Consider the following 23,748-nt stretch of genomic DNA (forward strand, 5'->3'; position numbering starts at 1 on the left):
CAACAAGAAGAAAAGAAAGGAGGCTAAACGCCTCAAGAAGTAGATGGCAGACAGGAGAAAGGAGGCCCTTTGGTGCAGAGTGTGGAGACTGTAGTAGTGTCTCTGGATGAGGGGAAGGAGAGAGTGGAGGATAAAAATGCAGTGATGGCTATCCGCCATGCTGACATCCACCATCCTGATCTAGAGCTCAGCAAAGAGGACTGCAGTAAGTGTCACAAGATAGTTGAATAGCCTGAGACTTGAGGAGTCAAAATGGACACCTACATTCTAATGTTGTCAGACTTACTAATTTGTCATCATTTTATCTCTATCCACAGTCCCAAACGAGTCATCTGTTGACCAAGGGACACCTCAGCTGGGTGAGGGGGGCGGTAGGAGTCCATCTCCGCTGCATGTTGATGGAGATGGTGATCAGGGGTTCAGCAAAGAGGACTGCAGTAAGTATCACATTTTCAGATGGTTAAATAGAGTTGAAATGGACACCTACATTTCAATGTTGTCAGACTTACTAATTATAATCATAATTGTATTTCTCTCCACAGCTCTGATCGAATCATCTATTGACCACGGGACACCTCAGCTGGACGAGGGGGGCGGTAGTAGCCCATCTCCGCTGCATATTGATGGAGATGGTGATAAAGAGTTCAGCAAAGAGGACTGCAGTAAGTATCATATTTACAGATGGTTGAATAGCTGAAATGGACAGCTACATTTTAATGTCAGACTTACTAATTATAATCAATCATCTCTTTCCACAGCCCCGAATGAGTCATCTGTTGACCACGGGACACCTCAGCTGGACGAGGGAGGCGGTAGTAGCCCATCTCCACTGCATATTGATGGAGATGGTGATCGAGAGTTCAGCAAAGAGGACTGCAGTAAGTATCACATTTTCAGATGGTTGAGTAGAGTTGAAATGGACACCTACATTTTAATGTTGTCTGACTAATAATGACGAATAATTTCATCTCACTTCACAGCCCTGAAAGAGTCATCTGTTGACTACGGGACACCTCAGCTGTATGAGGAGGCCGGTAAGAGCTCATCCCTGCTGCATGGTGGTGGAGAAGGAGTGAGACCTGTGCCTCGTCTGAAACTGGACTGGCACAAATACCAGCTTACAGTCGGGAAGCCCACAGCACAGGCTGGTGCATGGCGCACGGCTGACACCCCTGAGGAGAAAGACGTGATGGAGGAAGAGAGGAGGACAATCCTGAGTGGGTTTTTGAGAGGAGGGGCAATACTACCCAGAATGCAACCACACAGGCTACATTGACCACTGAGGAAGAGAATCTCACACCACAGTCAGCTGTGTGGCACACTAAAATCCCTGAAGAGAGAGACGAAGAGAAGAGGAAAATTCTGCACGGATTTGTAAAGAGAAGGGGCCTTACTGCATGTAGGCCAAGGAGGGAATTTAATACACAATTAAATCGATAGATAGCCTAGATAACATTTGTATTAATTGATAATAAATGTCTTTCATTTTAAGGCATCCTGTTGTTCTTGTCTTATCTGATATTCGATTTGAGTTAAGAGACTGTACCAAGCAATCAAATACAGTGCCCTCCCCAATTATTTGCACTCCTTGTGAAAAAATAATCTTCTGGTAGTTCATCTTACTGTACTTTCACACTGAAAACAATGAGGGAAAATTCAAACTGAATGGAAACTACCTCATCTAATAAATATTGTCCACAATTATTGGCATCCCTCCATGTAATACTTTATAAAGCCTCGTTTTGCTAATAAAACAGCCCCAGTCCTCTCCTATAATATCTCATAAAGCTGGAGAATACAGTGCAGGAGAGAATTTGAGATCATTCCTCCAGACAGAATCTCTGTAGATCGTCCAGATTTCCAGGTCTTCTTGTGCATTCTGGTCTTTAGCTCATCACTGGCTTTCCGTAAATATCAGATCATGGAAGTGAGATGACCAATGCAGAAGCTTGATTTCGTGTTCAGTAAACCATTTCTGTGTTGATCTGGACATACATTTTGGATCATTTTACTTTAAAAGGTACACTATGCAGGTTTAGGTATTTTTGGCAACTGTAGAGCTCCCTCTAGAGTCTCAATGTATTTATATGTTACTCACCTATTGTAAATAGCAAACTTCTCGCAACTTATCCCCCTGTATACAATGCAAATGCCTTTGTTAGGGAGGTGAAGGATTAACAACAGGCTATCTCCAAAGAGCTATATCTACTGACAAGGTAATGTTTCACGATTCTCGCAAGATTTGGCGGGCCGCTTGGAAGTTTCATGGCTGTTTTTCTCAGTAGGGAATCGCTACGTCTATGCTGTATAGCTATGCTAGGTGAACGTTTCGCCTATTACAAGTTTGTTTACCAAATTGGCTTCGTAAGGTGAAAATATTGCATAGTGCACCTTTAACTATAGGTTGGATTGCTCTATTGTGTGAGATTAGGCTAATTCACCAAAAGGTGAATTTCTTTAAGCATGTTTTACTCCTCTTGACCAGGCAGGCAACGTAGCAGTAATTGTGAAGGACAAGGTATGTGTTTTGGGTATATGCTTACACTCATGTCTGACTGTCTGTGTGTATGTGCCTACCCGTGTTTTTTTTGTGTGTGCATGTGTGTGTGTGTGTGTGTTTGGGTTCATGCCCACCTCTTGAGCAACAGCTGCCAGCTGTGGTGAGGGCAGTGCCAGAGCACCTGTAGCAGCTGTGGCACACCTGGCAGCCCCTTTCCACTCCCGCATGTGCCACCGTCAAAACAGGACAACTCAGATCGTGACAACCACTCACTCCTCCCGACTGCCCCTTCCTCTCCCCAGAGCAGGCCGCCCAGACCGCAATCACACAATCGTGAGATGATGGCATGGTGTGGTGACACCAGCGCTTAGTTGATGTGTGGCGTGTGTGTGTGTGTGTGTGCGTGTGCGTGTGCGTGTGCGTGTGCGCGTGCGTGTGTGTGTGTGTGTGTGTGTGTGTGTGCGTGCGTGTGCCCCGTCCATCGAGAGCAGCGGCGCGGGCTCGTCCCTGGCAGGCGTCGCGGGGACACTAATGCGAGGCGAGTGCAAACGGCTCCCATTAAGATTCATACAATTCAGAGTCAATCCTCCGCTTCTTTAAGAACCGGGTGATGAAGGGGGGGAGAGAAGAAGGGAAAAAACAGATACTTCAAAGATTGCGTGGGTGTAGACGAGGGTGGAGGGGGTGAAGAGAGAGAGAGAGAGAGGAAAGGGAGAGAGGGGAAAAAAAATTAAGAGAGCGATTTAAAAAGACACCGTGGCCTAGACTTGTCACACAGCATCAGGGCAGCGGAAGAAAACGAGAGAGAGAGGGAGAGAGAGAGAGAGAGAGAGCGAGAGAAAGAGAGAGAACAGCACATACTGAAAGCTCCTCACCAAGCTGCAGTTTAAACTGACAGAGGAGGCAGCTCAGAGAGTGATTAAATGAGCCCCAAATTAAGAATAAACTCAGCTGTCAGCTGACACATGAACAGCTGTCATCACAGCTTATTCAAAACCACACACTGCTAACACAATTGACAGACAGGGGCTTATGCATTGATCCAAAAAATTTGGTACACAAATGGTTCCCCTGACAACAGATTTCTCCATGGCCACTGGTCTGGTCATCATACTTCCTGGTTTCCCTTGTGAAGTGGACGTTGATGGTATTTGTCATACTTTCATATCTCTCTGTGACTAATGAAGTCATGGCGAGAAATCTGTCCTAACTTTCACGGGTGAATGGATGGTTGGTTGGTATTAGTTACAAACTAGGTCACACAGCGTGAGTGCGTGAGCAGTTATTCTTATGCATTTATGAAGGTGTGCACTGCGGTTTATGTAGGGACATAATATCAAAAAGGCTTTCAAGGCTGTCTTTGAGTTTGTGTGTGTGTGTGTGTGTGGGTGTACTTAAAATAATTAGGCTGTCACACACAAAATACAGCCTCCTGACCAGACAAAGCAGACACACAAACACACACACACACACACACACACATTGACCTCCACACTCACACAGCCATCAGGCGGTCTCATAGAGGTTGCTGGCTCCAGCCGGTCAACTGAAAGACCGTCCCGCTGGGAGCACGAGTGAAGTTTCACACAGTGGACTTATCTCCGCGGCAACACCGAACACAGATCCCAGAGGCGAGGCCTGTGTTCCGGGAACCCAGAGCAGCGTGGCCCCTATGGGCAGCCAGATGGGCCTCTCAGCATGCCACTATTTACTTTCTCTCTCTCTCCCTCTCTCTCTCTCTCTCTCTCTCTCACACACACACACACAAGCGCACAGACCTACATACACACAATTTGACACACGTATCTACATAAGACATAAACAAATTATATTTATATCTTAACTATGAATAATAATCCAGAATTAAAGAAGACAAAAACCAATGTGGGATATTTACACAGCAGCGGTCACACTGCAACAAGCTCTTCTCAGGGGCGTCACTAGCAGGCTTAGTCGAATGTCTAAACGGTTCTTATAATACCCATTTTGCCTGCACTTGCTGCTCACTTTTGATAGATTAATTCACTGACTCTAGCCTTATTTGTGCCACATTGAAAATATTGACAATAATATTTTGACAATTAAAGGATGTAATGACCTGTTGCTATTTTGACATTTCTGTTTGCTATTAAGAACAAACTATATAGCCTAGCCACCTAGTAGAGTGGCATTATAAAGAGCAAGGTGCATTATATGGTTTATGTTATAAGTATAAGTAGTATATATACTCTTTTGATCCCGTGAGGGAAATTTGGTCTCTGCATGGTCTCAGCTGGCGACGCCTCTGGCTCTTCTCATACAGTAATAATAAACTCACACCCAAGTGGTAACACCAGAATAACACCAGAAAAGTCAGAACTCCCACAATCTTCCATTTTAATCCCATAAATCACAGGGAAGTGGAGAGTTGATGACCTTTAAAGGTATCCTATGCAAGTGTTTTACGCTGTTTTGACAGCTTCGAAGCCATTTTGATGGTAAACTAACGTGGTGCAATAGGGAGAAAGGTGGACCGTCCCTGCCATGAACTACCCATCTACAGAGAACGAGCCTTGCAACTTTGCTTTCCCCCGACCCGGACAATCACAAATTGCTTCACGGCTTGTGAACAAATCCACATGTACCATGTCCTGGGGGAGTGGTGCAAGCGAAAAAACAAAACTGTATAGGCTACCTTTCACAGTGATGTGTGGGGAGCTGTGGGCAGGCGCTTGAGGATGCTCTGCTCTGCACTGCTGGCCTGGCCTGGCTTGGCCTGGTCTGAGTGTGCAACATCCTGGCTCTTGTCAACCCACTGGGGCCTGTGCCAGTGCTGGGAAACAGTTTGCCACAAATCTCTGTGTTTTCCCCATAAAACCTGCCCGCACTTCATTTTCCTCAAACATTGATCTCCTCCTCCAGCCCTCCCTTTCTCCTTCTCCTCCTCCTCCCCTACTCCTCTATCACCCACTCCTGCATCCTCTCACACTGTGTTTATCTTCTTATTTTTGGTCTCTCTCTCTCTCTCCCAACTGATGTCAAGTTTTGTCCCTACTGCTCTGGGCTCATCCTGGGTTGATGATGAAGTGGCTCTCTCAGGCTGTGAGATGGTCACTAATGGGCAGAGCATCCATCCAGTGTGAACTCACTTTCATGACAAGTCAATGCTTCCAGAAGACAGTAAAAAAAAAAAGTAAATCCACTCCAGTTTGCTGCTTACTACTGACAATTCTTTTCTCTCTCTCTCTCTCTCTCTCTCTCTCTCTTTCTCTCTCTCTCTCTCTCTCTCTCTCTCTCTCTCTCTCTCTCTCTCTCTCACACACACACACGTACCCACAAGTGCACACACACTCCTTCAGCCTTCACTGAACCAGTCACTGATGAGCCCCATTCCCGCTGCACTGTCCCCTTGGGTCCTCAGCACAGATTACTGTTGTTTTTTTTTTGTTTTTCTGCTCAGGCAGTGCTGTGGACAGCTCTTCAGGGCCATAAAGAGCACCACTAAGGGTTCTTGAGTCGCCATCATGAACACCACTTTGTGTTTGACTCATCAAAGAGGTTACTGTCACTATTCTGCTGGCTAGCACACCACAGGGGTCCAAAGACCCATCTGCTGTGTGCTGAACACACAGAAACACACAGACACACGCACGCGCACACGCGCACACACAAACACACAGTAAAAAAATAGTCACAGGACACCACATGAATGCACACTTTCTCCCCCACTAACATGCACATAAACACACACACACACACACACACACACACACACACACACACACACACACACACACACACACACACACACACACACACACACACACACACATTCTTCTCACCTCCACCCCAACACAGTTTCTGGTGCCAGGCTACCTTGAGATTAGACATCTGCACCATCTGCCCATCCTAAAAGGCCAATGGGTGCTGGCAGGGCCAGCAAGGGTCTTCTGCCAGCACCAGAGCAAGGGCATACTTACAAACAAACACACACACACACAAATACAGACACACACACACACAAACACACATACACAGAGAGAGAGAAAGAGAGAGAGATAGAGAGAGAGAAAGAAAGAAAGAGAGAGAGAGCGAGACAAACAAATATAAACACATGCAGTACATACCACATACAAACAAACAAACCCATACTTCCACCAAATTCCCCGACTTAAACAGTTTTTATCACTACTGGACTACAAACACTGCCTGTACTGCTTCTATTTCCAAAGCACTTCTTCTCACCTGACATCTGTCTGCTCCAAAAGCTGATGAGATGACAGATACATAGACATCCAGAGCTGACAGTTATCTTGTCTGTGTGTGTGTGTGTGTGTTTGTGTGTGTGTGTGTGTGTGTGTGTGTGTGTGTGTATGTGTGTGTGTGTGTGTGTGTGTGTGTGTGTGTATGTGTGTGTGTGTGTTTGTGTATGTTGAAGAGCAGTGTGCTGTGGCAGTCGGCTTTGTCTAGTTGTTTGACAGACAGGTGCTCTGGCCAGGGATGCTTCCCCAGATCAGAGCTGCGTGCCCTCCGGAGCAATGAACCTTCACTCAAAATGGACACAGACACACACACACACACACACACACACACACACACACAGACACACAGACACACATGCATGCGTTCGAGTGTGTATGTTTGTGTGTATGTGTGTGTGTGTGTGTGTGTGCATGTGCTTAAGCAAGTGTGTGTGGGCGGCCGTAACTAATTGCATGAGTTGCACGAGTGACACCCCTGTGTCGATGTGCCACGCGCACTCATTAGTTAGAGCAAGGGAGTGCATCTTCCTGCCACCCATCCCTCACTCCCACCGAGTGGCTCTCTTCACAGGCCGCATGGCATCTCATGCCAACAATAACAACGCCGCAGCGCTAAGCTAATTAGCCGAATCATAAAGAAAGCAGCAGCGTCCCCAAAAAAAGGCCAGCACTCAGAAGCCTGCGTCACTCCTAATGACAACTATTAATCAGGAAGGAAGCCACATAATCCGCAAGGAGAGTGTCACTGCTCTCCTAATGTAGGCCATTTAACACACACACAGACACACACACACACACACACACACACACACACACACACACACACACACACACACACAGACACACACACAGACACACACACCACACACTCACACATACACTCACATACCGCCACATACACACACATACACACACACACACACACACACACACACACACACACACACACACACACACACACACACACACACACACACACACACACACACACAAACACACACTCAGCCTGACATTTTCACACACCGATTCTCAGGTAAGTACTAAAACACACACACACACACACACACACACACACACACACACACACACACACACACACACGTGTGTGTAAAGACATGTGACGTGTGTTAAACACATTAATTGCACATGGAAAAAAGGACGAATGGTCGGAGTCAAAAAGCTGATACTCCATTAATTAACTTCTGGGATAAGATCAGCAGCGTGTGTCACACAGGCAGGCTAAGGACTAATGATCATTGACAATTAGAGAATTCAATTTGGCCAGTGCTAATTGAGTCAGATAGTTACATCTCTTTTTAAAGGGGAACAAAGAGGCTCAAGAAGAAAAAGGCTACATTCACTTAAATCAGAATCTTCAAGGACTTGGCAAGGAGCTTATTGCAAAATAACATGAACTGCCTTCTACTTTGTATGCTTGTAGCAGTTCAACCTTAAGCAGAGAAGCATGGGTTTCCTTGGAGACACTCATGCGGGCTGTAGCCTAGATATCTCATATGCACACCAATACACACACACACACACACACACACACACACACACACACACACACACACACACACACACACACACACACACACACACACACACAAACACACACACACAAATTAACACACAGGTACTCTATCTTTAGCAACTAAATCAAAGCTACGACAAACTACTCAACACAGCACTGCTTTCACACAAACAACACTCTCAACCAATTAGTCCCGAGAGACATTCTGCAAATTGTGACTCCACACATAAGCAAAGCCACAAACGGCTGAAAGCAACAGCAGACAGCATCTACCCATATCACATATGGTACAGAGGCGAAAGGGGGGCCCCTCTCCACACCCAGGACTCACCGGTTGCTGCTTCTTCTGCAGATGTTTCTTCTTTTTGGGGCTGTGGGCCAGGCGTGGGTTGTTCTCCTGGTCGGAGTTATGGTTCTGGGGGTGGTGGTGGTTTCTGTGGCTGTGGTTGTGGTTGTTGTGGTGGTTCTGGAAAGGCTCCTTGCGCACGTCCAGGGTCATGCCGTTAGCAACCCGAGCCGGCGGCCTCTTCTTCTGCAGCGGCCCGGCCGCATTCTCCCGGCGCTCCTGCGGTTTCAGCGACATGTTCTTCTGTGCGGAGAGGGGAGGGGGAGAGAGAGAGAGAGAGAGAGAGAGAGAAAGAAAGAGACAAAAGATGAGAGAAAAGGAAGAAAGACAGGAACTCGTTAATCTCTCATGCTGGCACAACAGTAATGAACTTATTATTCCAGGGTGGTAACTCATGTTGGAGCCACTCAGAAACCACAGGGAGACAGACCGGTTAGGAAAAACAGGCCTTTGATCACAGATCCTCTAAGCACTTTACTTCAATACAAGTTCTTTGGCTGCAGACAACAATATCAACAACTAATACGGCCACTAGAAAGACCAGATCACCTAGGAAGAACGACACAGACCACATCATTTTATCAAATTCTATCTTTGGTTTGATCATTTTTCTGTGGTGAATGTCCAGCCCCTGGACCTTTCCTACATGCATAAGTCTGCTACTATTGTCTGAACCTCCTCAAAAGGCAGCAATGAAGTGTTTCTCCAACTCTTAAGGCTGTAGATCTATGACATTAGTGGATGCTGCAAATGTCTAGATGCAATGGTAAGCCAATTACAAAACTCACAAGCAATAAACAATCAATCGCACACACACACACACACACACACACACACACACACACACACACACACACACACACACACACACAGTATATCATTATGACAATCTCCTCTCCTACAAACCACTGAAAGATGACTCAAGTCTGTCCTAATGCAACAAATCAATGGAAGTGTATTCAAGCCATTAGATTATAGCCCAACACAGGAAAACCAATTATTCACTTTCTGACGTAGACTGATAATCCCTTTGTGCCCTCTCTTTCTCTGTCTGAAATCTCTCTCTGTCTCTCCTTCTCTCTCTCCTTCTCTCTCTCTCTTTCTCCTTCTCTCCTCTCTCTGTCTCTCTGCTGAATCTCCTCTGCCCTTGCTATGGTAGTGCTGTTCTGAAATAGCACTGTCGGACTGCTAGTAAAAACCATGCATAATATTTCAGTGTGGTGTTAGCTTTTTCTGTTAACCTCCATTGGACTTTTAGCCATAGCAGAGGTGAACACCTTCCCTGAAAACAATGGTGAACAACACAAAATAATAAGTAGACATGGATTCTCATATCGTTGTCATTATTCTGCAACAGGAGGGTCCCATTTTTTTTGGAGCCCTGTTGTCTTGATAGCGATAACAATGCAGTGTTAGCTGCCATAGGAACTCAAATACCCTAAAAAAAATCCCTATACAATACAAATTTTGCAGGTAATGCAGGCAATGTCAGTGACAGTGGTTTTATGCAACATTTACTAAAAGGTATCAGAACATCCCACCCACACACACACACACACAAATTGGCTAATTAATGAATGACAACAAGGGTATGTTTCAGTAATGGGTCTCTAATATCCCATTTTCACATTGGGCTGCACTTTCAATTCTTGAGAGGCGACCTGTTTTAAGAGGCTTACATTCCAACAGACGGCTACATTGGAGAGATCTGACCCATATTCCCATCAGCAATAACCGGCCACCATCCAAACCCCCCGGCAACAGACAGCAATTCACGCCAAGAGAGCTGAAATGACACCTCTCTTTTTTCATCTCTTCCTCTGTTCTTCACATGTCCCCACTCTCTCCCTCTAAATGTGGCTCTTTCATAATTCTTTATCTGTCTCCTGACGCATGTAGACCAGGTTACCTCAGTGTCTAATAATGCCCTCTCACTGATCTGTGACATTTAGCAAGACATCCAATGGCAGTGCTGTACAGAGAGAGTAGAGCCAACCAAAGATCCAGCCAACGATCCTGAGGCATGATGTATAAAATGTAGTATAAAACTGCATAAAACTGCAAACTTCATCCAAACTTTTTGCAAATGTTCCAACAACAGAGACTGTGCCTGCGCATAAAGTTTATGATTTATAGAATCTTTTTAACACTGCTTTCAACTACTGCATTGTAATACAAGCTAGGCTTATATGCTAGACTAGTCCATGCTAGACTTTTAGCCCTACCCTGGAGGAAACGAGGATGGAATGCATCAAGGACGGGGGAATCAAGGACAGACACACATGAGAAATGGGATGTGCTTAAAGAGGCTGGTACAGAATTGAAAACTGTATATTTTAGAATTCTCCACTGAATATTTTAATTGTGGATAATGAATCAGAGGATCTAAGGGGTAGCCTACCTTTTACATCGATCATGACCTGTATCATTCAACACAGTATGCAAAGGTATACAATAACTGTCACTATGTTTGAAGCCTCTATCGTAACATTGGCATAATCATGTCATACAGTGTACGTAGATCATCGCAGATTTTCAAACTGCTATTAGGCTTGTGACAGTTAGAACATAATCACCTGACATTACTTGAGCTGTCAGCAATCATTTTGCTTACCGGTAATTGCTTGAATTGCATTATTCTTTGTAGAAAAGCTACATGATACTAACAGAAATATCATAGTAACATTAAGGGAGATGTCATAAAGGCTGCACAATTATATTGCACAAAGGCTGCACAAATTGACAGATGAATATTGACACACAAATGGAATGTTCTTGCTTATTCCACTGCTTGGTTAAATTTCCCATTGCCCTGCGTTTTTTAGAGCGCGAATTAACTGTATGTTATTTGCACACCTATGAAGTAGATCCAATTTTTTGGCCGTATCACACTTGTATCTTAATTCGCCAAACTCGTTGTGAAGATTAAATGAACTCCGCTGCGCGTCAGGGCTGTTTTACCACCTACTGTAGAACGTGCATTTATTTCTGTGAACCGAACGCCGTGTCATCCATTATCCCTTATTCATGAAGCTGACATATCGAGATCACGATTTTTTACGATTGATTGTGCAGCCTTAGCCGTCACAATAAAAGTCCACTTTATATCTCTGAATAATCCTGCCCGAAAAACATAGTTTAATAATGATTTGTTTCCAACCTGACTTAAGGAAGCCTAGGGCTATACTAATGGAAACATGGAAATGTGAACAGAGAAAGAAAATCTCTGTGAAATCCATCTTAGAATCTAAATGTTGCCAGGTTGGTCTCGTCCTACATCTCCTAGAGCCTGTATTTATTTAGAGTGTTGCACTTTATTGGACAAGCCTACGAGTCATGACACAGCATATCCACAGTTATTCTTTATGTATTCTACATGGTATTGTGTTTTTTTTTTTTACTGTGTGAGGTTGCGTGATTGTACCTGTGTGGTAGTGTGCATTATTTTAATGAGCAGGGCTATAAGACCCACAGAGAAAGGCCACGCGTTGTCATCTTATCCACAATCACCCAGTTCTTAATGTGTTTACATTATGGACAGAAAAACTACATATTTTAAGTTATTTACTTTATCTTTAATGTCTGCTAAACACATGCATGTTTGTCCTTTGATAAGCATAAGTTGTCGGAAACCTAAAAACTAACCATGTGGGAGGGTCAAGACTAGCATCAGCTTATGGCAGCAAAAACAGAGCTTAACCCAAAAGCTTTGGTGCCATTTGGCACTGTGTGCACAGACTGTGTCAGCGGGAACCAAAAGACACTGAGAGATCCTAAATTTTTATCTTTAATAACTCCCATGGCCTCTCAGAGAGAAAGCAAGAGATAGAGAGGGGGATAGAGAGAGAGAGGGACAGACAGAGAGAGAGAGGGATAGAGAGAGAAAGAAAGAGAGAGACAGAGAGAGAGAGAGAGAGAGAGAATTGACTGCGCTGCACTCAGTAGGATGTTATGACTGAGATGTCAGTGTGAGAGGACGCGTTAAGTGACTCTGCCGATTCACTTGCCGGGGCTAGCTCTCTCTTTCTCTCTCTCTCTCTCTCTCTCTCTCTCTCTCTCGCTCACTCGTGGGAGTACTGGCTCTGATTCACACGCCGATTTGCTCGAACACTTTTGTTTTCCCCTCGTAGGCAAACAGACACATGTTGACTAATCGCTTTCTCTTTTGTCTCCCACTCCCATCCAAAACAAAGAATAAAATATAAGAAGACGTGTATTCAAATAAGGCGCCCATTGTGCCGTTTTTTTGTGTGTGTGTGTGTCTCTAAGCCTCTTACCAAATTGACTGTTTTGAGTGAAAAAAAGACAAGTATGAAATGAAGCTTTTTTTTCTCTCCCTTACAGCCACACAAATTCAGGGATTGTCAACCAGGCATGTATCATAATGACGTGAAAGTTGCACAGAAGAGGGAAACATTCAGCTCCCATTCTATTTGGGGAGAGAATACATCATGTTCTAATTACATTATAAATCAGATTATACGCTCGAGAGATATGACATGCTTAATAGCCTATTTCATGTACCCAGGGCTAGAACATCAACTACATTCAGATGGAACAACCCAGAGTGAATGTGTCCACAAGTGGAACTGACATTATGGATTGAGGCTATTATTTTTAATAAAGTGATGGGAGGATAATGTGGTAGGATTTATAAGCCACAGCTCATTTGGTGGTCACAGAGCTTATTGTTCTCCTTGACAGAAGCAAATATCGGTTGCAACATCTTACTGCAACAAAAATGGGCTTATCCACAGCCGCTGAGAGGCCTATGATTACACATCTTCTTGAATTGTCGTAATCAAAATAACAGGATACACACTACATCTAAAACTACTGAGGTCAGTGAGGTCACCCACATGAACAATGCATGAATGGTGGAAAATGTTAAATGCACTAAATGCTTTTCCTTGCGGCTATTGTTGTTGTTGTTCTTCTTGTCCGTGGTGCTAAGAATTTTCTGAAATTACGCCAGCATTGTTTCTGAGCCGCCACTGATTAATTTCCCTTAATTGCCACATTTGAAGGAGGGGGGATTCGACGCATACCTGGGCATGCACATGCTTACAAACAGATGGAGGGAGGCCTGTGTCCTCCAGGAGACTGCTTTTAGTTGGCCCTACAACAAGGCGTCTGTTTGATTGCAGACGCGGTGTGTCTGTGTGTCTGGGAGAGTGGCTCCGGCTGGAGCGCTATCAAGAGCTTCTGCTCTCCTCTCCACTGACTCCTTTTATTTTCTTTCTTTTTTTATGCCCGACGACGAGGTTTCGGTTTCAACACTTTTACCCCCCCCCCCCCCCCCGCCTCAGGCCCGTCGCAGGACTCCACTTGGCAACAAGGGTCGCTCGGCTCTGGGCCGCAAAAAAAGCAGTCTGGTGAGCCGTTTCATATCAGGGCTTGTGAAGTGAAGGCCCGGTCTTCACACACACAGATCCCCCCCCCCACACACACACACACGCACGCACAGGCACACACACACACACACACACACACATACACACACAACACCCGTCTCCTGACATTTCCGAGGCTCCTGAGCACCAAGCGGTGCGATCAAACAATGTGCTTCCCCCTCCCAGAGACACACAATTAATTACACTGAACAAACGCTGCAGCCTGAGTGTGCGCTGTGTAAATGGCAAGCGCCAGGAGAAGAGTGGGGAAGAGAAAGACAGAAACCAACACATTTGCCCTAAACTGAACCAATTAGGAGCGAGCGTCTGCTTTCCTTCTTGTTTTGGTTTGCTTCCCCAACAACCTCGAGGACCAGTTGCACGACAGGCTGTTTAGATGCCGATTACAACATAAAAAAGTGAAGTATTCTGATACACTATCTATCATTATAGACAAATGAGATAGAAGTTCTACAACACTATTAGCATACAACAGGGAGGGATGTAACTGAAGTGTTCCATTTGTATATCATCTGCTGCAACAATTAGCTTCCACTTTGATCAATGGAACTGGCTACACAAGACGTGATAGCACAGTGTAGGCCTATGTTTGAAAAAAATAGACCATTCTTGTAAAACAATTTTATACGCGTCGCGAATGGAACGCTTCAGTTACACGCCCGGTGTAGCATCCCTGTAACTGTCAAGAGACACACATAATATTATTACGAATCAGATATTTGTACTCTGGTCAGAACTCTTGACCTCACAACCGGACACATAAAACTAGAGTTGAGTCAATATCCATAACACACTGGCAGCCTACTGCTCATAACTTCCTAAGATAGATTAAAAGCAGGCCACACTTTTCCAGACATCAGTAAAAACATAACAAAATTGTACAAATGGGGCAGCATACGAATAACTGATAATATAAAGGCAACAACTTTTTGCATGGCAAAACATATGTGGCGCAATAGCAAACAACTGGAGGCCTCAATGTGTTCAATGTGTCCCCTGTTCCTGAACAGAAGCAACACAGACCATATGGGAGCAATAAATAAATGAGTGGGGACAAACCCCGTCTGTTGCTGTCGCCACTTAGAGAGAAAGTTAGCGGAGAGGCAACGGCGGCGCTAACAGCGGTAAAACGTAGCTGTTATGGATCAGAGGCGGCCATGTCAACCACAGCAACTGGGGCACAAAGCGCAGATTGTCAGCACGGTGGGTGGGCGATGTTTAGAACAGAATCGGAGTGCTCCGCTACAAGCTGTTAGCGTCGATCTCGTCGAGCAGTTTTTCGCAGGACAGATTATGTTTAATGCTTCCTTTCTTCAGTGCTGCATTTCCAATGATTGACTTTGTGTGCTGTGTTCAGTGGTGAGAAGAATCTGTGAGTTTATTGTTTATGCTGTATGTCGGAGAAGGGAAGAGCGAGGAGTTTTCTTCAAATTCTGCTAAGCAACACAGTGAAGCAGGCTAGTGGTTCACTGTGGTTTCTAAAATAACACACAAAGCCCCTCAGGGTATCTCTCTCCCACACACACACACACACACACGTAAGTACTCCACTTAAAGTGTCAAAAGCATTTTGTGCTAACATGGTCACTTACAAAATGAAAACCTTCATGTAGAATTGCGCAACACTTGATTCATGAGGGTCCCTGCTGAAGAAAATTTAATTTCCTGAACACTGAACTGAATTTGTGCCACTGAAAAAGACTAGAAGTGAAAGTGAAAGTATCAGATGAAAGTAAATGGACCACCAAACTGATTGAATACCTACTTACTAATGAGTAGTAGCATTTACGACATATTATTGAATTAATTATGAATTACTTTCTGATTACCGGTACTTATAGAATAGATTATTTAATACAGTATGGTATGTCAATTTCTTTCTTTCCATTTATACATTCAAATACAATAACCATGCCTATACAGATAAAATATGTTTTATGACTCAGTTAAACAGTATAGCACGCGTAATAGTGGGGTTGGGAACAAATTTACCCACGGCTGTGGTTCGGCCATATAGGCATGAGGCTGGGTGCCGCAGGTAATCACAGCTGTGAGTCATATGGGACATTATAAAATCATTACACTTTTGCATGGAATGCGTGGAACATTCACATCTGACAAATCAATGCAAAATGCAGAGTGATTACTAGCCATTTACAGTCCCAGTGGGGATGTCCTGAGATTATTGAGATTATCGTCATGACTCATAGAATGTGTCTTGTCCATTCAGATATGAATAAACAGAGTGACCAAACCTAACTGTTGTATGATTATTTCTATCACTACTGACTCTGTGAGCTTCTATAAGTGCGTCTATTAACATGCTTATGGTGCACCAGCCCCCAGCATCTCCCCCTCTTTCCTGTCCCACCACTATAAATTTGCCTCTCGGACTGATGCTGCTCCCAGATGCTTAGGAAGATTTGTAGCCACGCGTTTCGCTGCCCCTGAGGTAAACCCTTCTATCAAGACAAACATCAGAGACGGAATCCACCGCAGGACATCCTGCATCCTAGACGGGGCGATCTGAAATCCTGATTGCGGACCCGCTCCACCGTGACGTCCCTCTGGCAAGCTTATCCCTCTCTCTCTCTCTCTCTCTCTCTCTCTCTCTCTATCTCTCTCTCTCTCTCTCTCTCAATCTCTTTCTTTCTCTCTATCTCTCTCTCTCTGTCTCTTTCTCTCTCTCCGCACAGGCAGGATGGGGAGCAAATCCATGGCAGGAGGCACCTATTTCTCTCTCTTCCCATTTCATTATCCTTATCTCCAATCGCCAATCCTTCTTTGTGTTCCAGTGCATTAAAAGAAAGAGACTGCAGTGGGTTTTGTCTGATCGCATCGACACTCTTCGCTGTCAGGCCGCTAAGCTTTGGGAGAAGCAACAGGGCTTTGGTACTCTGTCAGACGCGGCCAAATAAGGCACAGCCGAGTGGCAAATGAACAAGGCCAAGAGCTACTTCATCTCCATCGCACCGGGGCCTACATCATGCACACTGACACGCAGAGGCTAAACAGCGGGGACATGGCCATAAGGAGTGAGCAGGGAGGTGGAAGTGGAGGAGGAGGAGGAGGTGGAAGTGGAGGAGGAGGTGGAAGTGGAGGAGGAGGAAGAGGAGGAGACCTGTGAGAGTTTATCCGAGCTGAGTTCACCCTCATAAATAAAACATGCCCCACCCCACCCACACACACACACATCACCCCAACACCACAACCACACACCCCTCAGCACTGATGCATACAGACAGGCTGCGTTGTGTCAGCTCCCCCTTGCTTTCCCTTAATGCTAATTATGTTGTTAGCAGAGTGTGCGCAAAACAGTATAAAAAAACAAGGTGGGAATTCAACTAACAACCTTCTCCATTCATATCACACGATGCCAGAGAGGCACCGTGACAGGAAAATGTAGGTCGACCGCATCCCAGGTCACGCTGTCACACCTCAGGGAGACGTGATACAATTATAGATCCAGTCATTAATATAATAGGCCATTAGCTTATTTAACATTTATATTTTTATTTCATGTGTAAAACTGTATTGCAGACTCTGACAAAAACTAACAGCAGTGCTGGATCAGTGAGCTTAGCCTATTAAGACCAAATATCCTGGCACTGTTGAGTTTGTGTCCTTCCAGAAACTCCTATTTGATCTGATCATTACAGTACATGCTCCCCACACTTATCTTCACACATGAAACTTGAAGTATAATTAAATAGAAAAAACCTGCCTCCTGATGAGTATTTCCATAACAGAGTAGCCGTGAAAATAGAGGGCTGCCTGACTCCAAACAGGGGATGAGAACCAGAGAGCAGGCTTATGGGAGGCCCCATGCAGACTACAAAGGTCGTGAGTGCAGAGCGAACAGAGGGAAAGACAAACATCTTGTTCTCAGATCAATCAGGATGACAGAAATAGACTGGATGGGTTCACTTTCCCCGCTTAGAAGCCATACCTCCTTCCGCCTGAGTAATTGAGCTCAATTGATGACAGATGGAGAAGCCAACAGGAGCCATTTGTAACTGCACGATAAAGTGGGGTACTTCCCACAGCCACAGCTGACTGTTACCAGTGGCTACATTTACATGCACAAACACAACCTCTTTTCCCAGGTATAGGCTGGTATAGTAGATACGTTATGCTTATTGTACATATGTTATACTTATTAATGAGCATACTAACAGGCGGAAAGTGCGTATATATAATTTAAGATATGTCATTCCAAATAAGCCGCCATGCTTTGCCTAATGGCTGGTTTTCTATCTGGGACGGGCTGAACAACTGAAGGTAGTGTGCTGTGCTTTATTCTCTAATGGATTGCATTGAGCCATCATCCATCTACGCATAATGGCTTTCTCCACATTATCCTCAACAGACGTATACTCTAGGTGTTTCTGATGTATTATACATTACGTAATAGCCTAAAACACTATCAGTTCTTCAGGTGCGCGACTCGTAATCAAATCTAGCTAACCAGTATGTCGGTATGCCAAGTCTGGGGGTTTTTTTCTTCATCTGCAATCCACAGTTTTGCTACAGTTTCACTGACAAAAATGGGCTAGATAAAAATAATTCAACAAGTGGTGATTCTCTGTGAGTTTATTGCAATAAATAATAGACAAGTCCATTGATTAAATTCATGTCAGTTAATTAGATTGTGACAAAGGGCGAACTTTTAGCTCAAATAAATGACCTTTGTAAAAGCTACTCCATCCAATTACTGACTGTATTGTATAAAATCTGCTTTTGTAGCTGAACTATCCATTAATTACAAAAGATTTATTTTCAAATGAATAAGAACAGGCCAGCCTATCCCAGCCCTTTGGGAGTGTTGCTTGACAGAAAATGAAGCCTTTCCCCCATGATTCTGGTCTGGACTGGACTGGACTTTCAGTTCATGAATAATAAGAATGGTGGAAAAAATCAATACAGACTCATTTTGTGGAGTATTTCGACCATTTCCTGATTAATTATCCATGCTTTCCATACAAGTTTAACCTGTTGTGTGACTGCAACAGTGACAAAGTACGGTAAAAATAACTAACCTGACTCTCGCCAGATGAATTTCGTTCCGCCTAGCTCCACTCATCTATCTGGGATCGATCCATTGGAGAGGTGCTTCAGAAGGCTGGGCCTTATTAAAAAATCCTTGCATAAGATTGGATAAGCCACTTGTCCGTCATCTATTGACGTGCTACTTCAACCACTCGCATCGAAGCCAACCCGTGACGCTGAGAACAGTCTCACAGTCGCTTCTACACTACGTCACATCTATGAAACTCCTGCACTGCGTCCTGATTGGCTCTACCATACAATCTCGTGCTGAAATCACTCTCAACGGAACCGATCCCAGATGGATGTGAGTGGAGCTAGGCGGAGCTAGGCGGAACGAAATTCATCTGGCGAGAGTCAGGTTAAAAAATAACGGCAAACTGGAAAGGTTTGAAAGGTCAAAAGATCAGAGTGAAAATTCATATTACACACACACACACCACATAGGGCCACACACATCACATAGGGCGGAACGTTCTACAACCAACCCTGCTCCTCTGTGCTCAATCCACTGGTACAAACACACAGCAGTTATCTCCATTACCTCCATGACAGGAAAAAAAACACGATGCTGGGAACACAATTACCATGTCAAGATTGGCTAGATGGAGAAACAAGCTCACCATGGAAGTCCACAAAGCTCATTTCAGGTGGGCAACAACAAAGAGGATATACTGTAGCACTTCATGTAAATGAAAATGATGATCCCGTCAATCATGGGCAACTGACATAAACTTATTTTCAGCATTCCCAGGAACACAGTCTTTCACCTTAACTTTGTAAAATAACTGACTTATGGAGAATGAAGTCTCTGTCATTGCCAATGCATGCCTAGAACACTTGGGCTTTCAGATATAACCTCGGGATGTGTATGTAACATTATGTAACATTGTTGATCGGGTAGGATCATGACCTTTTCAAGCGTTTTTTTCACTAACTGGGTACCGTCTTAGGGCTAAATGGATATTGACGTCAAAGGGCATAGCTATCAATTCTTTCATTGTGTTTCTTTAACAACAAAAAGCTCTATGATATTAGGGGTGTCACGATTCTCCAAATCCTCGATTCGATGTAATTTTCGATTTTAAAGCCACGATTCGATTCGATTTTCGATCTTTTTCAAATATTACTATTAATGCATTCCTTATATGTTATTTACTCTTTTTGGTCTTTTCCTTTTCTTTTTCAGGGGGCTTTTATTTTGAAACCGCTTTGAAACCGTTCCAACCGCGAGGTTGTAATGTAAACAGAACTAACATTAGGCTAAAACAGAGACGTGAACATATTGAAATGAAACAACACAGAATGTTAATTTGATTGTTTCAGCACACTCCGAAAAGACCCAAGGTTAGTGTTCATGGAATATGTACTTATAAATGTGCATTTTAAGCCTTAAAGTAACTTTGGACTGTAATTAGACCATCTTTTCACTGGCTAAGTTGAGTGGGCTAAATTAGTTTTAATTGACGTGAATGAACGAATACTTCCACACCGGTGATTTCAAAGTAGCAAGAGGGGCTTTGATTTCGGTAGGTTGATGTGTAGGCCTATATTTTAACTGGCTGCAGCGATCGGAGTGTTGACGCTGCAGTTCAGCACGTGCATGTGTGTTTGTGCGTCTTGGCATACATGCTGGACGTGACATTGGGGGTGTGGCTGCATCGTCGATTCTACTTTTAAGTTCGAAGTTCGAGATTGAGATGTAGTTTCGATCGATTTCGAAATAAAATCGAAATCGTGACACCCTTATATGATATACTACAGTGTTAACATACAGTCCTCAACATCGTCTCTCTCTGTCCTCAGTGTCTGTGAGCACAACCCAAGCCAGCCATAGACTAGAGCCAAGACTGGTCCTATCCTCTCCAGCAGGCACAAGCATATAACAAACAGATTTAACGCATTTAGCTGTGACCACTGAGTGTGTGCTCGGTGTACCTGTCTTGAGACCGGACCACCGGCTCACCCAGGGAGAGGCACACTTGGCAGAGGGCCAGGGTGAGGGGAGCGGTGAGGGGAAAGCGGAGAGCAGGTCAGACAGGGGTGACCTGACACAGGACCTCTCCATTAGCTCACTGACAAAGGCCCCAGCAGGAGAGAGAGGAAGAGAGAGAGAGAGAAGAGCGGAAGAAAGAAAGTGAGGGAGAGAGAGAAAGAGTGAGGATAACAAAAAGGAGAGAGAGAGAGTGAGATTACAGGCGCTGGAGTGTGCGCTGTCTGTCTTCTGTCCACCTGCCGTCCACCTGCCATCCTCCTCTCATCTGTCCTCCTCCTCCTCCTCCTCTCATTTCAATTACCTCTCTCCTGATCTTTCACCCACCTCCTCCTGCGCGGCTCCTACACCTCCTCTATCCACTCCCTCTCCCCCGCCCGCCCGCCCCACTTTCGCTGTCAATCTTGAATTTCCCTTTTTTTCATCGTCCCTTTTCCGCATGCCTGTCTCCTTCATGCTGGAATATAAACTCCGCAGAGAGAGAGAGAGAGAGAGAGAGAGAGAGAGAGAGTAAGAGGAAAGAAAAGGAGAGTGAGAGAGACAGTCATGGTAATCCCAGCTAATACCACTCTGACTGCGCGGAAGGATTTGCACTCAACGGAGAGCTCAATAAAACATAACACCCCTCTCAGGCATTTTATGTGCTCTCTTCAACACAATGAGCTGCAAAGGAAAGCACAACTTTGCACTCACTCGCTGGGCTGCTGGTGGGAGCTGGGGTCTGGGGTGCTGACGGTAGTGGTGGTGTGTGTGTGTGTGTGTGTGTGTGTGTGTGTGTGTGTATGTGTGTGTGTGTGTGTGTGTATGTGTGTGTGTGTGTGTGTGTGTGTGTGTGTGTGTGTGTGTGTGTGTGTGTGTGTGTGTGTGTGTGTGTGTGTGTGTGTGTGTGTGTGTGTGTGTGTGTGTGTGTGTGTGTTTGGGAACCGGCCGCCCGAGCTGGCTCAGATGTAAACGCAGACAGAAAGGAGGCCGGGAGAAGACGTGGAAGGAAGGAAGAAGAAGAAGAAAAGGGGCTACTACTGGTGTTTTATAAACGGACACTGCGGAGGTGGACTGTGGGTGAAGCTGAAGGTGTCCAGGCCTCCTGGCAAATGCCTCTCCTCCAGGCCAAAACAAACACATGCACGCACACACACACATACGCACACACACACACACACACACACACACACAGACACACACAGACACACACACACACACAGACACAGACACAGACACAGACACACACATACACACTCACACACACACGCACACACACACACACACAGACACACACACAGACACACATGCACGCACACACATACACATATACTCACACACACACACTCACACACACAGAGAGAGAGAGAGAGACATACACACAGCACTCCTTCCTCCTCCTTAACTAAAAGACTAATTACCAGCGCATTTCTTTCACTCTAAGCCAGACTCTGCCTAATGCTGAAAGAACAAGAGAGCCTCTCTCTCTCTCTCTTTCTATCCCCCCCCACCTCCTCTTCTCCCCAGTGGCCTCTTGACTTAAGTAGTGGTTAGCAGGGAGATTAGCTCAGTGTGTCCAGACAGAGAGCTTTTCCTCGGCCAGGCAGGCAGGCCACTCACCCATCCCTCTAGACGCCTCACTCCCTCCAGAGAGCCCAAACTCCCCGGCCCACAGGCACACCGCCGGGGAGTTTGGCAAACCAGCTGCTTTAGTCCCCTGGAAGGAAGGCACCTCACGGCAGTTTTTTTTTTTTTTTCATGCTGCTAACCCAACTGTCTTCAAAAGCACTGATGAGGCGAACCAGTGTAGGTTAGAGGAGAGCTGTGGTATGAAAAATGAAGGCCTGTACTCTTTTATTCCTTCCCTTGTCTCGTGGCTCCCCCCCCTCCCTCCTCTTTTTCATGACACACACACACACACACACACACACACACACACAGACGCTGTGTCTTCTGGGACTCCGTGGCTTGAGCACTTGCGCTGAGCAGCCCAGGTTGCTTAGCAACAAGGTGGAGAAACCCGATCATTAAGCGTCGCTGATGAAAAGGGCGCACAACCCAGTCTGTCAGTCAGTCCAACAGCCTGTAGAGCCAACTTTCCGTAGCGTTCTAAAAGAGCAGCGGAATGGCAACGCTGTGTCGCCACCTCTCCTTTTCCAAGCCAAAAGACGCCTGCTGACAAAGTAACCACTGGAGACTTACACAGTGTTTGAGCCCTCAGTCCTAGTGCCTGCCTGTCTAGAGGTTACACATAATAGAAACCAGACAGGCCTCTGTTGCTCTCGGGCTCTTGATCTTACATGTTCTGCATAGCATTTTTTTTTTTAAAGTATATTATTTTGGGCTTTTTATGCCTTTAATTGACAGGATAGTGGAGAATGACAGGAAGTGAGTGGGAGAGAGAGTCGAGGTGGGATCCGGAAAGGACCACAAACCCGGGTTGCCGGCGTACGGTGCAGGTGCCCCAGACAGTTGCGCCACGGCTGGGGCCTATGTTCTGCATAACTTTTAAAGAGGATTAGGTATCTGAACTATCATGCAGCAGCAGGGTGTGCCAAGCAGAGGTCACGCGGCCAACGTGGGGGCCTTATCAATGTAATCCGCAGCTATTATGGCTGTTATTAATCTTTTCCATGGAGCTACATGCACTCTATATAATAATCATGGATCAATAGAACACACACACACACACACA

The 23,748-nt window shown here is 45.1% G+C and overlaps 1 protein-coding gene across 1 annotated transcript in view; it reads right to left on the reverse strand.

Moving 5' to 3' along the window:
• auts2a (activator of transcription and developmental regulator AUTS2 a) overlaps window positions 1-23,748 on the reverse strand; it is a 328,394-nt gene that overhangs the window by 234,903 nt on the left and 69,743 nt on the right. Inside the window, exon 2 of the mRNA XM_076274904.1 lies at window positions 8,607-8,864. Within this exon, the coding sequence (XP_076131019.1) occupies window positions 8,607-8,864 (258 nt within the window). The remainder of the gene's footprint in view (window positions 1-8,606; window positions 8,865-23,748) is intronic.

Source organism: Alosa pseudoharengus, unplaced genomic scaffold (assembly GCF_046254945.1).
Source record: "Alosa pseudoharengus isolate Yale_2024_CS ecotype anadromous, Long Island Sound unplaced genomic scaffold, YU_APseudo_1.1 YU_APseudo_1.1_scf_8, whole genome shotgun sequence".
Lineage (NCBI taxonomy): Eukaryota > Metazoa > Chordata > Actinopteri > Clupeiformes > Clupeidae > Alosa > Alosa pseudoharengus.